General features: G+C 52.3%; 1 protein-coding gene across 1 annotated transcript; it reads left to right on the top strand.

Moving 5' to 3' along the window:
• The first annotated feature begins 514 nt into the window (after positions 1-514).
• Positions 515-7,756, top strand: TMEM82 (transmembrane protein 82). Its single transcript, XM_081954683.1, has 6 exons — positions 515-1,377; positions 1,477-1,549; positions 2,532-2,706; positions 4,988-5,396; positions 5,570-5,757; positions 6,634-7,756. Exons 1-6 carry the CDS (start codon positions 1,308-1,310, stop codon positions 6,730-6,732), a joined length of 1,014 nt encoding a protein of 337 aa, XP_081810809.1. The 5' UTR covers positions 515-1,307; the 3' UTR covers positions 6,733-7,756.
• Positions 7,757-15,448: the final 7,692 nt, after the last annotated feature.

A 15,448-nucleotide genomic window follows, 5' to 3' on the forward strand; every position in this document is an offset into this window, starting at 1 on the left:
CAAAATTGTGTACACATTGAACTGGCAGTAATGCCGGCAGGACTCGTCCCTGGGCCAGCCCCTCAGCAGGGCAGAGTCGGCCTCCATCTGGGGGTGATCCTGGCCGGAGGGACGGCTCCTCTGGCTGAGATAGGCGGGAGGCACTGAGGAAGGATGGATTCGGGAGCTTGCCCAGGGAAAGGAAAGAGCCTATGGCAATGGCTCCGATGCTGCAGTGGAGGGAGGCCCGGCCCCACATGACTCCCCCTGGCAGGAGGGCTTGGCCTGGCTTGAAACCAGCAGGGGGCAGCTCTCCGGTCCTCCAGGTGAAGAAGGAAGCCAAATGGAGCAGTGCTGGGTCTCCAAGGCGTCTCTTTAAGGGGCGTTTCACGAATACTGGGACAGAAGGTGGCTGTGGACCTTCAGACTGAGGGTGTGAGTGTCCCGGCCTTTAGCGCTTTGTGGTCTTCAGAGCACTGGACACACGCACGCACACACCTTTGATTGCCTGCTTAATACGTCTGGAGGGACGTGGTGGCTCGGGCTAAGACACTGAGCTTGTCGATCAGAAAGGTCAACAGTTTGGCGCTTCGAATCCCTAGCACCGTGTAACGGAGTGAGCTCCCGTGACTGGTCCCAGCTTCTGCCAACCTAGCAATTCGAAAGAACGTAAAAAATGCAAGTAGAAAAAAAATAGGAACCACCTTTGGTGGGGAGGGAACAGCATACTGTGTGCCTTCGGTGTTGAATCATGCCGGCCACGTGACCACGAAGATGCCTTCGGACAGTGCTGGCTCTTCAGCTTTGAAACGGAGATGAGCAGTGCCCCCTAGAGTCGGGAACAACTAGCACACACATATGCGAGGGGAACCTTCACCTTTGCCTTAATACGTCTGATTCAGTGGATCCTCTAAGCTGCAAAAAGGGGGCTGTTGTTTTGGCCTCCCAGCTTGTCCACTAAAGCTGGGGATGCCTTCCTTCCCTCCCACCCACGCCCCCTTGCCTGTGCAGGAGCCCCTGCCTGGTTCCCCACAGCTCCTGCTTCAGGCTGGAAGAATTTCAGCAAAGCTCCCGAGGTCCGTGGCCCCATCATCCCCAGCCCATAGAGCCTTGGAACGAAGGAGGCGGCGGAGGTGCCTTCCGCGTGCTGCTGCTAGGAGGGCCTCTCCCCTTTTCCCATGGCAGAAAAAGGCTGAGCCAGCCTGCCCACTGTCATCGTCCCCCCCCTCCCCCCTCCCCAGTTTATTTGCTCACTCTGGGCTCAAGGTCCTTTCTGTGCCGACACTCGGGAGGCTGTTGAGAGAAACCTGGGCGCAGCACGAGACACAATGCTCTCTTGGGTGCAGGGCTTCCTCCCGCTGGCCTGGACCTCCAGCCTTGTGGACTCCCTCCTGCAGGGTGAGCTCTCTCCCCCCCTACACCTTCCCTCCCTCTCCCCACAGTCCCTCCCTCCCTCCCTCCCTCCCTCCCTCCTGGCTGACCTCTGCTTCCCTGCAGGGCTGGTGGGGGCCTGTGCCGTCTGCATCCTGGGCAGCCTGATGAGGATTTACCTCTACATCCAGTGCTTGAAGTGAGTGCCTGCTTGAATGGGTCCCTGGGGTGGGGAAAAGGAAGGAAGTCCACCTTCTCCAACTCGGTGCAGTTCTCCACCACCCTCGGATAGGCACCTCCCATGGCTGACCTTTGCCTGGGTCAACCAGGAGGCCGTGCAGAGGAGGTAGGGCATTGGTCTGGTTGCCCTGTAGACCAGCGGTCACGAACTTGTGGTCCACGAGAAAATGTTGGTGATCCGCAGAAAAATTATTTGCATTTTTTATATTGCACTAAATCAGGGGTCCCCAAACTACAGCCCCTGGGATGGATACGTGCAATGAACGCTTGTGTTGCTGCAGAGAGTCTCCCCCTTCGGGGTCTTTTTGTGTGGGTCAGAAGGGGGTAGAAATTCCCACTTGGGGTCTGTTTCAGCCTCCTGGTGGGGGGCTTTGGGCGAAGGCTGGAGGGAAGAGCTGCTGGTGGAGAAGAGCCGAAGAGCCTCGTTCCAGTGGGACTGCATCATGGCCTGGAACTGGCTGAGCATCTCAGCCCACTGAGCCTCCAGGCGCCGGTACCTGGCCTTGCGCTCCCGCAGGTCTTCCCTCTGCTTGGGAAGCCTATGCTCCCAGTCCTCAGTGAGGTGCTTCTACTGAGCCTCCTTCTCGGCCAGATCCAATTTAAACTGAGCTGTTTTGGCAACTCTTTCTCCTGGTGGCTGCTTAGCTCCAGCAACTGCTTCCTGTTGGGGCCCTAAGGAGCCTGGGCGGGCAGGCGAGGAGGGGCTGGGAGGGGAGGGGCGAGTAGAGGCCAGTGAGGTGCCCCTCGACGTGAGTGACACCGAGTTGGCCACGCCCACCCAGTCAAACAACCACCTAGCCATGCCCACCCAGCCGGTCATTAGGCAGATCATATTAGTGGTCCAGGGAAGTTAAAATTATGACTCGAGTGGTCCCTGAGGTCCCAAACGTTGGGGACCTCTGCCGTAGACCCATCTGGCTTTTCCCCTTCATCCTCTCCAGTGACCCCGACCGGCAGAAGGAGAAGGAGGCTCTCCGGCAGCAGCGGCCCTTCCTCGACCGGCTCCATCTCATGGTTCTGACGGCCATCTTCACCATGGTGGGGCACCGGGTGGCCGCTCTGATCGTCCTGGAGTTCTCCCTTCGGGCAGTGTCCACCATCCTCTCCCTCAACAAGGTTGCCCTCTCCTTCCTGCTTCTGCATCGGGGGCTGGGGAGGGGGGGGGCGGGGAGAAGTGGGCAGAATCCCAGACGCAGGTTCGGATGTTGTGCAATGCCGGCTTAAGGGCTACTTGATAGGCACCAAATTCCTGCCTAAGCAGGCGGTTGGACTAGAAGACCTCCAAGGTCCCTTCCAACTCTGTTATTCTGTTCTATTCTATTCTATTCTATTCCTTATTCCATTGTTTTTTTATTCTATTCTATTCCTTATTCTATTCTATTCATTCTATTCTATTCCTTATTCTATTCTATGCCATTCTATTCTATTCCTTATTCTATTCCTAACTCATATTCTATTCTATTCCTTATTCTATTTTATTAATTATTCTATTCCTAACTCCTATTCATTATTCTATTCTATTCTTTTCCTTATTCTATTCCTAACTCCTACTCTATTCTATTCTATTCCTTATTCTATTCTATGCCATTCTATTCTATTCCTTATTCTATTCCTAACTCATATTCTATTCTATTCCTTATTCTATTCTATGCCATTCTATTCTATTCCTAACTCATATTCTATTCTATTCCTTATTCTATTTTATTAATTATTCTATTCCTAACTCCTATTCTATTCATTATTCTATTCTATTCATTATTCTATTCCTAACTTCTATTCTATTCTATTCCTTATTCTATTTTATTCATTATTCTATTCCTAACTCCTATTCTATTCATTATTCTATTCTATTCCATTCCATTCCATTCTATTCTATTCCTTATTCTATTTTATTCATTATTCTATTCCTAACTCCTATTCTATTCATTATTCTATTCTATTCCTTATTCTATTCCATTCCATTCCATTCTATTTCTTATTCTATTCTATTCCTTATTCTATTTTATTCATTATTCTATTCCTAATCCTATTCTATTCATTATTCTATTCCTTATTCTATTCCATTCCATTCTATTTCTTATTCTATTCTATTCCTTATTCTATTTTATTCATTATTCTATTCCTAACTCCTATTCTATTCATTATTCTATTCCTTATTCTATTCCATTCCATTCTATTTCTTATTCTATTCTATTCCTTATTCTATTTTATTCATTATTCTATTCCTAACTCCTATTCTATTCATTATTCTATTCTATTCCTTATTCTATTCCATTCCATTCCATTCTATTTCTTATTCTATTCTATTCCTTAGTCTATTCCACACAAACTGAGGCTTCACCAGCCACACTCCCCATAGAGCCCTTGGGTTTCTCCCCATTTAGTGGGCCCAAAAGTCCCCCTGCGGATGGAGGGGCCTGGATGTGGATGGAACTTGCGCAGGGTGGTGGCTGGACAGACATGAGTCGTATCAGGGCCTCAACACTGGCACTGTGTTGTTTTAAGCAGCCTTTTTACCGTGGTGGCGCAGTGGTTAGAATGCAGTACTGCAGGCTACTTCTACTGACTGCCGGCTGCCTGCAATTTGGCAGTTCGAATCTCACCCGGCTCAAGGTTGACTCGGCCTTCCACCCTTCCGAGGTGGGTCAAATGAGGACCCAGATTGTTGGGGGCAAGAGGCTGACTCTGTAAACCACTTAGAGGGCTGTAAAAGAACTGTGAAGTGGTATATAAGTCTTAAGTGCTATTCCTATTAAGAGTCATGCGGTCACAGTGGTTAGAAGGCAGCATTGCAGGTTAATTCTGCCAACTGCCGGCAGTTCAATCCTGACTGACTGGCTCAAGGTTGACTCATCCTTCCGTCCTTCCAAGGTGGGTAAAATAAGGACCCAGATTGTTGGGGGCAAGAGGCTGACTCTGTAAACTGCTTAGAGAGGGCTGTAAAGCACTGTAAAGTGGTATATACGTAAGCCTAAGACCTAAGTGGGAAGGAAGGAAGGAAGGAAGGAAGGAAGGAAGGAAGGAAGGAAGGAAGGAAGGAAGGAAGGAAGGAAGGAAGGAAGGAAGGGCCGTGGTGGTGCAGTGATTAGAGTGCAGTACTACAGTCTACTTCTGCTGACTGCCGGCTGCCTGCAATTTGGCAGTTCGAATCTCACCAGGCTCAAGGTTGACTCAGCCTTCCATCCTTCGGAGGTGAGTCAAATGGGAACCCAGATTGTTGGGGGAAAGAGGCTGACTCTGTAAACTGCTTAGAGAGGGCTGTAAAGTGCTGTAAAGCGGTATATAAGTCTAAGGGCTATTGCTATTTTATTGTGTCTGCTGCCCAGAGTTCTTGGCAGGCGGATGGCTAAGTAGGCTTCCGGGTAACAAAAGAGGCCGCCTGCTTCTTGTTCCCAAGGGGGCCCTCAGCAGCCAGCTCTACCTGCTCTGCCAATACTCGCTGGGCTGCGGCGTCTCCTGCAGCCTTGGCTACCTGCAGGAAGGCGCCCCCCATCGCACCTGGAACCTCCTCCTGGCTGTTGGGCTGGCTGCGCTGTTGACCCACTACGTCTGGCGCCTGGCCTGGCACGTCTCCACGATGTACGAGCTTCACTGCAAGGAACGCTACTGCGGAGGGTGCCTCTTCCTCCTCGCCACGTGGCACGGCATCCCCCGGCTGCTCTGCAACGCTCTCCGGGTGACCTTTGGTGTGGCCGACTTGGCGGCGGTGGCTCTGATCAACCGGGACTTCCTCTCGACCTCCGAGGCCATCCGGTTCTGGACGCCGCTGACCATCTGCTACACGCTTCTGGTCATCTACATGCAGGGTGAGTGGTTTCTGGGTTTTGCAAACGCCGAGCCTGGCAGGGCTGCCTGCAGACCTCTGTCCCGCTTGCCCTTCCCCTCCCTGGAGCGTTGGGGATCCTCCCTGAGCAGCAGATAGAAGGTGGCGTCCGGCTCCTCCAGCTGAGCCGCTTCCTTCCATCCGCTTGGCCAACAGAGGAGCAGCACCACAACCCCAACCAGCAGATGGCTTTCCAGACTGTCTTTGTCCGGATGGGCGGCCTTCTGATCTTGCTGATGACGGTAGGCCAGTGGAGGGACATCGTGAACATCTTCATCTCGCTGGCGGGAGAGCTCTGGTGCCTGACCCGGAGCGGAACCATGCTGGAGGTGTGCAGCAAGCAGGTGAGAGGCGGAGGAGGAGGTGGAAGGGGAGGAGGGAAGGAGGAAGAGGAAGGGAGGAGGAGGGAAGAGGAAGGGAGGAGGAGGGAAGAGGAAGAGGAGGAGACAGGAAGAGGAGGAGGGGAGGAGGAAGAGGGAGAGGAGAAGAAGGAAGAGGAGTGGAGGGGGAAGTGGGAGGGGAGGGGGAGGAAGAAGGGAGGAGGAGGGGAAGAGGAAGAGGAGACAGGAAGAGTAGGAGAAGGGGAGGAGGAAGAGGGAGAGGAGAAGAAGAAAGAGGAGGAGGAGGGGAAAAGGAAGAGAAGAGGAGGGGAGGGGGAAGAGGAGAAGATAGAGAGGAGGAGAAGGAAAAGGAGGGGGAGGAGGGAAGGGGGAAGGGAGGAGGAGGGGAAGAGGAAGAGGAGAAGACAGGAAGAGGAGGGGAGGGGGAGATGGAGGGAAGAGTAAGAGGAGGGGAGGAGGAAGAGGGAGAGGAGAAGGAGTGGAGGAGGAGAAGAGGAAGAGGAGGGGAAGAGAGAGAGGAGGAGAAGGAAGAGGAGGATAGGAAGAGAAGAGGAAGAGAGGAGGGGAGGGGGAAGAGGAGGAGGGAAGAGTAAGAGGAGGAGGCAGAGGAGGAGGAGGAGGAGGCCGGACCACAGACAGAAGGAGCCCTCCCTCTCATCTGCATCTCTGGTGACCTCTGACCTCTGTTCCCTTTAAATGGAGCTCAGGGCTGTCTTCACCAGCTGAGCAAGAGGGGGTGGTTTTGCTTCCCCCCGGGCGCTCAAAGTCCAGAGGTCCTGACTGACAGACGTAAGCAAGAGGCCTCCCTGTGCAGTGAGTCCGGGTGCTGTTGGAGAAAAGCTGCCCCTTCTGTGTATTTTCCATCGCTTTCCATTTCAGGATGAGAGCCTCTCTGCATCAACATCCGGTCCTCCTCACCGTCAGCGCCAAGAACGCCCCTCCAGATCTGCGGCAGCAGCGCCAGTGGCCAAGTCCTGAAAAAGAAGGGCCCAGAGACCGCGGACCAGGCAACCCACGGACACAGCTCCTTCTGGGCTCTCCAGCGTTGGTTTCACCGCTGCCCCCTTCAGCAATTCCCACTCTGGTCTGCCTTCCTGGGACAGCAGAGAGGCCAAAATGGGCTGGGAGAGGCTTTGGTTGGTGGGTAGCAAGGCGGAGTCCATTCAGGCTAAGGCAGGGGTCGGCAACCTTAAACTCAAAGAACCACAAAGGTCCTAACCGGAAGCCCCCTGTTCAATTCTGGAGCTGACCGGAAGTCCGGTTCCCCCACCATAGAGTATCCTCCTAGTCTGGCGTCCTTTTTCCTCTCCTGACCAGAAGTCTGGTTCCCCCACCATAGAGTATCCTCCTAGCGCGGCATCCTTTTTCCTCTACCTGTCCTAACCGAAAGCCCTATCAATTGTGAAACCGATCGGCAACAGGGAGCCACAATAGAGGGATGAAAGAGCCACATGCAGCTCCAGAGCCGCAGGTTCCGAGCTCTGAACTAATGGAACGTGCCAGAGAGTTGCCTCCCTGAGAGATTTTGCAGGTCAGATGGGCCCAGGGCCCCCTGGGTGGGGGGTAGAAGCTGCCACTTGCTTTGGGAGGCCGTTGTGCCTTTGTGCGCTTAGTTCCAGCATCACATCCTCTCCCGCCCCCTCCACCCCCAGGAACTGGCAGACGGGTCTTCACCCTTGCCTTTCAGTGGCCTTGTGTTTCAGGAGGATGCAATTGCGGTTGATGATACATAGGGGGTGGGTTGCTGCTGGCATTACTCCCGGTTTGACGCACAAAACGTTTTCTAACGATGTTAGAAAAGGAAAACAAAAAATGATATTTTTGCAACGAAGATTGTTCTGCGCCTACGCAAAACCGAAAATCAAGATGGCACCGACGTCAATAGAACTGGTTCGGGGAGTGCGGCAGGCCGAGTTACTACCCACTCATCCGAACCGGACTGAACCGGTAGGAACTCACCTCTGATCATACACCTGCGAGAAGTAAATAAAAAAGACCGCAAGAGAAATGGGATTTATTTATTTATTTTCTCGCTCATGTTGGTTTCCACGCCAGTTTCTACTCTCTTGATACAACTGGGCCCTCTTTGGGCACAGTGAGTTTTGCGGAGGGAGCTTACAGAACCTACACACACAAACACACACATACACATGGGTGAGCGCGAGGTCTTTTCCCCTGTGGGAGTTCGGGCTGGAGCGCCTGCCCACACCAGAGGTCTGAAACAGCTTCTCCCCACCTGGCCTCCCTCGATTAGAAGACAGCCTCCCCCCACAGTGGTAGGTTCCTCTCCCCGTCGCTACTGATGCGGTGCTCACAGGGCCACCCGTTCTTTTGTACACATGCGTGCATGCGTGCTCACTCCATCACCCCCGCGACACCCAGCTCCTTGTCAGAGCTCGTGCAATCACCGCATGCTGTGAGCCCAGGCGCAACTGGCCGGCTGCTTTAAAAACCGGTATAGGATGCGGGTGGGCCAAACGAGACACTGTACCAGTATGCTGTCGGCTTCTACCGGTACAGCCGTACCGGGCCATACCGACAGGAACCCACCACTGTCCCCCACCCCCACCCCACAGCGGGTTACATGGGGACGTTATCTGATGCCCTGCAAGGCGTTTGCTATTCATCTGTCTTTTCCTGCGCTCCAAACATTTGTGGCATTTTTCCTGGGGGAGCTGGCAGTGGTCTGAAGCCCTTTCTCCTCCCCACTCGAAAGGGCCGTTCCTGATGGTGGGATTCAAATCGTTTTTACTACCGATTCTGTGGACGTGGCTGGCTGGTCAGGTGACTGTGGGCGTGGCTAACTCGATGTCCCTCCCTGTCCAAGGGGCGCTTCGCCTCGCCTGGCCTCTCGTGACCACGGGGATGCGACAACGGTTGTAAGTGTGACAAACAGTCCTAAGTCATTTTTTTCAGGGCCATTGTAACTTGGAACCGTCGCTAAATGGACTGTTGTAAGTCAAGGATTACCCGTACAAAAATACAAAAAGCTTCTTGGCTTGCAAAACGTTTCCCTGAATACCAATTATTAGATTAGAAATATCCTGCAAGCCCAGAGTTAGAAATCAGGCAAGATGTCAGATTCGTTCTTCAATTATTCCTTCAAAGTACCAAGTTTGGTTGAAGTTGCTTGTGGCGTTCTAGAGTTATGCTGGAAAACACACACACATACACAGCCAATTTTATATACCGTATTTTTTTGGAGTATAAGACGCACCTCCCCCCCTAAAAGAGCGTGGAAATTTTGGTGCGTCTTATACACCGAAGACAGCCATTTTTGGCCTCTCGAAGCCCCGCCCCCACATTCCATTTTTGTGAAAAATGGGCCGTGGAGTTTTTGCCTTACCCCAGGCCTACTGAAGCCTGCTCCAGGGGGGCCGGGGAAAACCCAAATTTTTTTGTCTTCCTTACCTCTTCGAAATCGGGGAGCATCTTATACACCGGTACAACTTATAATCCGAAAAATATGGTATGTAGAAGATAAGTGCTTGGTGAACAGCATACTGCCTGAGTCAATTTGTTTACATAGCAATATTAAATTCCCCAGTTTCCACCTCTGTTTTCCCACCACTGATAAAAAAACAAGTCCCAGATTTTCGGTCTTCTTTTATCTTCGGGGTTAGTCCATTTTTCACAGTCTTAATTTTTATTTCAATTACTTCTTCTTATGTGGGTGTTTCCTGTGGCTGCCAAGGACTTTTTAGCACTCCGGTATTTGCTCCTAGGGCTAAATAACGTGCAAACTTCAAAAGGACTCAGGGCTCCCTCACCCCCATGGCTCTCCGCCCTTCCCCAATCTGGCTTCTCTTGGACACCCCCCCCCCAAGAGCGTGCGCACGCGATACCCCCCCTCCGCTCCCCATGCTTTTGGCAAGCGATGGCACAGTGGACCCGTTTTTTGCCCTCCCCAGGCTCTAGACCCTTTCGAGGAGCCTGGGGAGGGCGAAAACAGACTGTTTCCCGACTTCTGGTGCTCCCAGAAGGCCCCAAAACCAGCTGGCCTGACCTCACGTGCCCACCGATATGGTTCTGCATGCCACCCATGGCAGGTGGGCCATAGGTTCACCATCACGGCTATAGGTGAAGGGGCTGGTTTCCTTTCCTGGTAACCTCTGACCCCAGGAGGTATGACCGACTGCCTTGCGAACCCATCCTAACTACCAAAATGACTGGTGTCCCTTTCCCTACGAGTCCAGCAGGTGGCAGTGTTGAACCAATTTTGGTGCCAGTTTGCGGGCTCAGACCTGACCCGCTTGGGAGTGGGGGGGTGGCTGGGAAAGCCTCCTCGGATTGAATGGCCAGACGTCCGACCAGTCTCTCAAAGGATGGGATGGGGGGGGGGGAGAAGGATGCCAAGGATCGATCCTAGGTAGAGGCACATATAGGGTCTCCAGGTTGGGTGTCTTTTTGAGTCCCAAGCTTGGTTGAGTCCCCAGATGCCATGTGGTGAGTTTCGGTAGACGGCTAATCCTATCTTTGTTATGCAGAGTTAACTAGCTCAGGGCCCCTAATGGCCCATTGACAAAGGTGGGGACTATGAAGAGTGAGTCTGCTTCCTGCCTAAAAATATGTTTCTCCACTTCTGATCCAGGGAAATATAATATTCTGCCTTTGGTCCCTTCCAACTCTGTCAATCTGTTACAATCAGGTAGGAGCAAATGGAGGGTCTCCTGCTTGGGCAGGGGTTGGACTAGATGACCTTCATGGCCCCCTCCAACTCTGTTCATCTGTTGATCTGTTCAATGGTGTAGGGTCTCCTGCTTGGGCAGGGGGTTGGACTAGACCTTCAAGGTCCCTTCCAACTCTGTTCATCTGTCCCCTCCTCCCCCAAGATGGGAGGGAGGGAAATCCGGTCCCCCTATTGAGTCAAGGCCCCCCAGCCAACAACCCCCCTTCCTAGCTCAGCAAGTGAAGCCTCCCCAGAGGTCCAGGATGATGAGAACTGTTGCCTCTGGCTCAAGGATGCTTGGTCCACCGACCCAGCTGTTTTTTTGGGGGGAGGGGGACTCCTGCTTGGAAGCACAGAGTGCCGAGAGGGGGTCTGCGGGGAAGGGGAAAGGAGGGGGCGGGGGGGTAGGAGGGCGTGGCCAGTTCCAGTGATTGGCGGGGCGCGGGGAGAGCGGCTGTTCGACCCCCGGCAGGCAGGCAGAAGGTGCTGAGTGGAGGGAGAAGCAGCCACCCGCCTCCGCTGGCCGCTTCCAGGTGAGGTCCAGGGCGGTGGCCAGGTAAGATCGTTCCGTCGCTTTGCCTGGACTTCTGCGTCCCGGGACTTTGCCGAGGGGTCCTGTCCCCTTGTCCCGAGATGCGCCGAGCAGCGCTGGGAGAAAGCACGGAGTGGCCGGACAGCGCTTCTGGCAAGGGAGACCCCCGCGTGGCTTGAATCCCCTTCCCCGAAAAGTCCCGCCTGGCGGAGAGCGTTGGCCCAGCAGAAGGAAACGCGCGGAGCCCCCTAAAACTGGAGTCCCTAAATCGGGAAGTCGCGGTGGCCCTGTTCCTGCAGGGGGCTTTTGGGGGAGGAGCTGGGTGCTAGGTGGGGGTTTGGGGCCCGCTTGTTCTCCGGGAGGGGTCTTCCTGCCCCTTTCCCCCCCCCACAAGCTCTGGCCACAGAAGAAAAGGAGGGTGGGCAAGTTTGCAACGTTGATTACAGATGACAGATGAACAGAGTTGGAAGGGGTCTTGAAGGTCATCTAGTCCAACCCCCTGCCCAAGCAGGAGACCCTACATCTGCCTCTACCTGATTGTAAGAGATTAAGAGTTGGAAAGGACCTTGTTAAAACCCACCCCTCTCCTAGAAAAATGAAATATCCTGGGAAATATTGGAAAGGCAGAATATTATATTTCCCTGGAACAGAAATGGAAAAACATATTTTTAGGCAGGAAGCAGACTCACTCTTAACAGCCCCCACCTTTGTCAATGGGCCATTAGGGGCCCTAAACTAGTTTACTCTGCATAATAAAGATGGGATTAGCTGTCTACAGAAACTCACCACATGGCATCTGGGAACTCAACCAAGCTTGGGACTCAAAAAGACACCCAACTTGGAAATCCTATATGTTCCTTTACCTAGGATCGACACTTGGCATTCCTTCTCCACACCCCCTCCCATCCTTTGATAGACTGCCGGGATGTCTTCCCTTGGCTGCAGCCGGGACCTCCCAAGCCGCAATAAAGCTTCCATCTGGCCATTCAATCCGAGGAGCCCCCCCTCCCTCCCTCTCTCCTCCCCCCAGGACCCACTCAATCAAACATCAAGGGCTATAGAATCTGCCCAAGGACCCAACAAGAGAAATCAATCCAGACCCTTCCTATGTAATATAAGGTGAAGGTAAAGATTCCTCTCCTCGCACCTAAGTGCCAGTCGTTCCCGACTCTAGGGGGCGTTGCTCATCTCCGTTTCAAAGCCGAAGAGCCAGTGCTGTCCGAAGACGTCTCCGTGGTCACGTGGCCGGCATGGCTCAACGCCGAAGGTGCACGGAAACGCTGTGACCTTCCCACCAAAGGTAGTTCCCATTTTTCTACTTGCATTTTTTACGTGCTTTCGAACGGCTAGGTTGGCAGAAGCTGGGACGAGTCACGGGAGCTCACTCCGTTACACGGTGCTAGGGATTCCAAGCGCCAAACTGCTGACCTTTCTGATCGACAAGCTCAGCGTCTCAGTCCCTGAGCCACCGCGTCCCTCCAGACGTATTAAGCAGGCAATCAAAGGTGTGTGCGGGCATGTCCAGTGCTCTGAAGACCACAAAGCGCTAAAGGCCGGGGACACTCACACCCTCAGTCCGAAGGTCCACAGCCGCCTTCTGTCCCAGTATTCGTGAAACGCCCCTTAAAGAGACGCCTTGGAGAACCAGCGCTGCTCCGTTTGGCTTCCTTCTTCATCTGGAGGACCGGAGAGCTGCCCCCCGCTGGCTTCAGGCCAGGCTAAGCCCTCCTGCCAGGGGGAGTCACGTGGGGCCGGGCCTCCCTCCACTGCAGCATCAGAGCCATTGCCATAGGCTCTTTCCTTTCCCTGGGCAAGCTCCCGAATCCATCCTTCCTCAGTGCCTCCCCCCTATCCCAGCCAGAGAAGCCGTCCCTCTGGCCAGGATCACCCCCAGGTGGAAGCCGACTCTGCTCTGCTGAGGGGCTGGCCCAGGGACGAGTGCTGCCGGCATTACTGCCAGTTCAATGTGTACACAATTTTGTCTGTGTGTGCTTCACCATTAATGCAATAAAAATTGCTCTGCTCATGCGCAGAAGCAAAAAATAAGATGGCAGCGCCATAGGGATGAGAACCAGTACAGGGCGTGGCAGGCCTGGGTCGCTGCTGGTTCCAGCAACCTAGGCCACCAAACTATTACCGGTTTTTCTGAACTGGTCGGAACCCATCACTGGGCTGGCCCAGCATGAGCAGTTGGCACACGAAGCAGGAAGCTCTGCCTCTGATGGGTTCACCGTCTCCCCCCCCCCCCCACACACATAATGGTGGGATTCAGCCGGTTCGCACCTATTCAGGAGAAACGGCTGTTAACTTTCTAAGCAGTTCAGAGAACCGGTTGTTGGAAGAAATCTCCTATTGATTTATCCCCCCTTTACAGGGCTAATCCTGTAAGGAAGGCAGAAAGGAATCATTCTGTTGTTTCTAGCCTAATCTTTGTTGCCCTGCTTACAGAAACTGCCTCTCCGGTTAACCCTTATTACATTGTAACAGCTCGGCGAAGCGCCCATTGACGTGAGTGACATTGAGTTGGCCACGCCCTTCCAGTCACCTGACCACTGAGCCCCGCCTACCCAGCTGGTCATTAGGGCAGAGAATCGGTTGTTAAATTATTTGAATCCCACCACTTCCCCCCACCCCTCGGCTGCTTATCCTGGCCCCCTTTTGGGGTGTGAGCAAGGATCCAGAGAGGCTGGCAGCGCAGTCTACACAAGGGCTGCTCTCTCTCGTTTATGAAATGAAGCCTTTATTATTATTTTTTTACAACAGAAACAGGGGATGCGCCCATAGCCGATTCTCGGCCCCAATCTTGCAGTGCCAGGCCGGGTGGGGCAAGGGTGGGGGGGTCGCAGAGGAGGTCTAGGGCCATCCAGTTTGGGACAGCAATTATTCTCAGCCCCACCTTCTCGCATCTCTGAACTTGGGCCCTTGGACCTGCCACCTCAGCCGTTTCCCTTGGCTTTAAAACTTTAACTTTTTTTTTGGAGATCTCTGTGGCTTTTTTTCAAGTATTTTATAATCGTTCTCTAAAGCTTTGTGTGTTTGTCTTTTCTTTAAATTTCTCTTCCTTATGTAATCTATTATCAGACCTCTAATAACAGCCTTCATTGTATCCCAAATATTCTGCATTGATGTATCTTCTTTTCTATTTTCTTTAAAGAAAAAGGCCAGTTCTTTTTCCCTTTTCTGTACAAAGTCTTTTTCTTTCAATATGATATTATTTAATGTCCATCTCACCTGACTTGGAGTTATATTATCAAGCAACAAACCTGATGTGGATTAAGGAGTGGATAACACGAAAAAACTCTAGATTATTGGATGTAGAGGGTGATGATTTACTGTTGGGATGGCATGCTTTTTTATGGTATAAGAGAACTAAAGCACATGGTTATTTTAGAAGACATTATATAAGGGAGGCTTTGCTATTAAAGTGGGAAAAGGTTAAAAGTACACTACTTAAAAACCTGCAGTCTGGATATCAACCACTGAAGCATTTTCACATCCAATAATATATAAAAAGGAACAAACAGATATGTTGAAATATTGAATGCAGAGGGTGAACTCAAATCTGTTCAAGAGTTGAAACAAGAAGGGATAGAAATGAATTGGTATTCATATGTGCAGAGACACTCTAGATATAATGAAGATAGAAAATCAAAAGGTCTTTATAACAAAATGACTGAGTTAGATAAAAGTTTAACAGGTACTGATGAAAAAGTAATTAAAAAACTATATGGATATTTGTTGTGGCCCAGCAGGAGCCGTTGGAGTTGCCACCAGACTCCGACAGCGAGGTGTCCTCTGAGTCGGCTCAAGAGGAGGTGGGGGACCCTGGACAGGGTTCCGACGCTGAGCAGGGCACAGAGAGGCTGGTTGGCCACCAGGGGGCGCCTGAGGCATGGAGCAGTGGTGAAAGCCAAAGGAAGGGGGCTCCTGATGTCATGCCTTGGAGCAGTGGGGAGGAGTCACAGGACAGTGAGTCAGACATCAGCAGTGAGCTATTAGATGCTCGTTACCGACGTGCTACCTGGCTTAAGGAGCAATTGAGCAATTACAGGAGGTAATGGCTCTCAGCTGCTGATCATTAGACTCCTCTCCAGACTATAAAGGGACTGCTTGTGGACACACCCTTTGCAGGAATCAACTGATCATTGGAGTTGGAGAAGCTCAGATCTGTGTTGTACTTTGGCAGGCTGGATTGCTGCTAAAGGGTTTACCTGGATTACTGTCAATCTGTTCCCTGGACCTTGGCAGGCAGGAGTGCTGCTAAGGTGATTATCTGGAGCTTGGTAGCTGGATTGCTGCCAAGGGGTGTCGCTGTAGCTGGAATGCTGCCCAGAGTGCTATCTTGACCTTGGCAGGCTGGATTGCTGCCAAGGTGGAACCTGTATGTCAATAAACATCTTTGAAGAGACTTTGTGTCGGAGTGTCTTGGTATACAAGAGGAGGGTGTCAGAACAGATATTTATTAGAGATCAAACTACAAGAGGAACAAGTTA

Source organism: Natrix helvetica, assembly GCF_964273705.1.
Source record: "Natrix helvetica genome assembly, chromosome: 5".
In the NCBI taxonomy this organism is placed as follows: Eukaryota; Metazoa; Chordata; class Lepidosauria; order Squamata; family Natricidae; genus Natrix; species Natrix helvetica.

Excerpts from the sequence above, each read along its gene's own strand:
- TMEM82 (XM_081954683.1), top strand. The coding sequence starts at position 1,308 with ATGCTCTCTTGGGTGCAGGGCTTCCTCCCGCTGGCCTGGACCTCCAGC. Across the intron at positions 1,378-1,476 it reads TGTGGACTCCCTCCTGCAGG|GGCTGGTGGGGGCCTGTGCC; the intron begins GTGAGCTCTCTC and ends GCTTCCCTGCAG. Across the intron at positions 1,550-2,531 it reads CTCTACATCCAGTGCTTGAA|TGACCCCGACCGGCAGAAGG; the intron begins GTGAGTGCCTGC and ends CATCCTCTCCAG.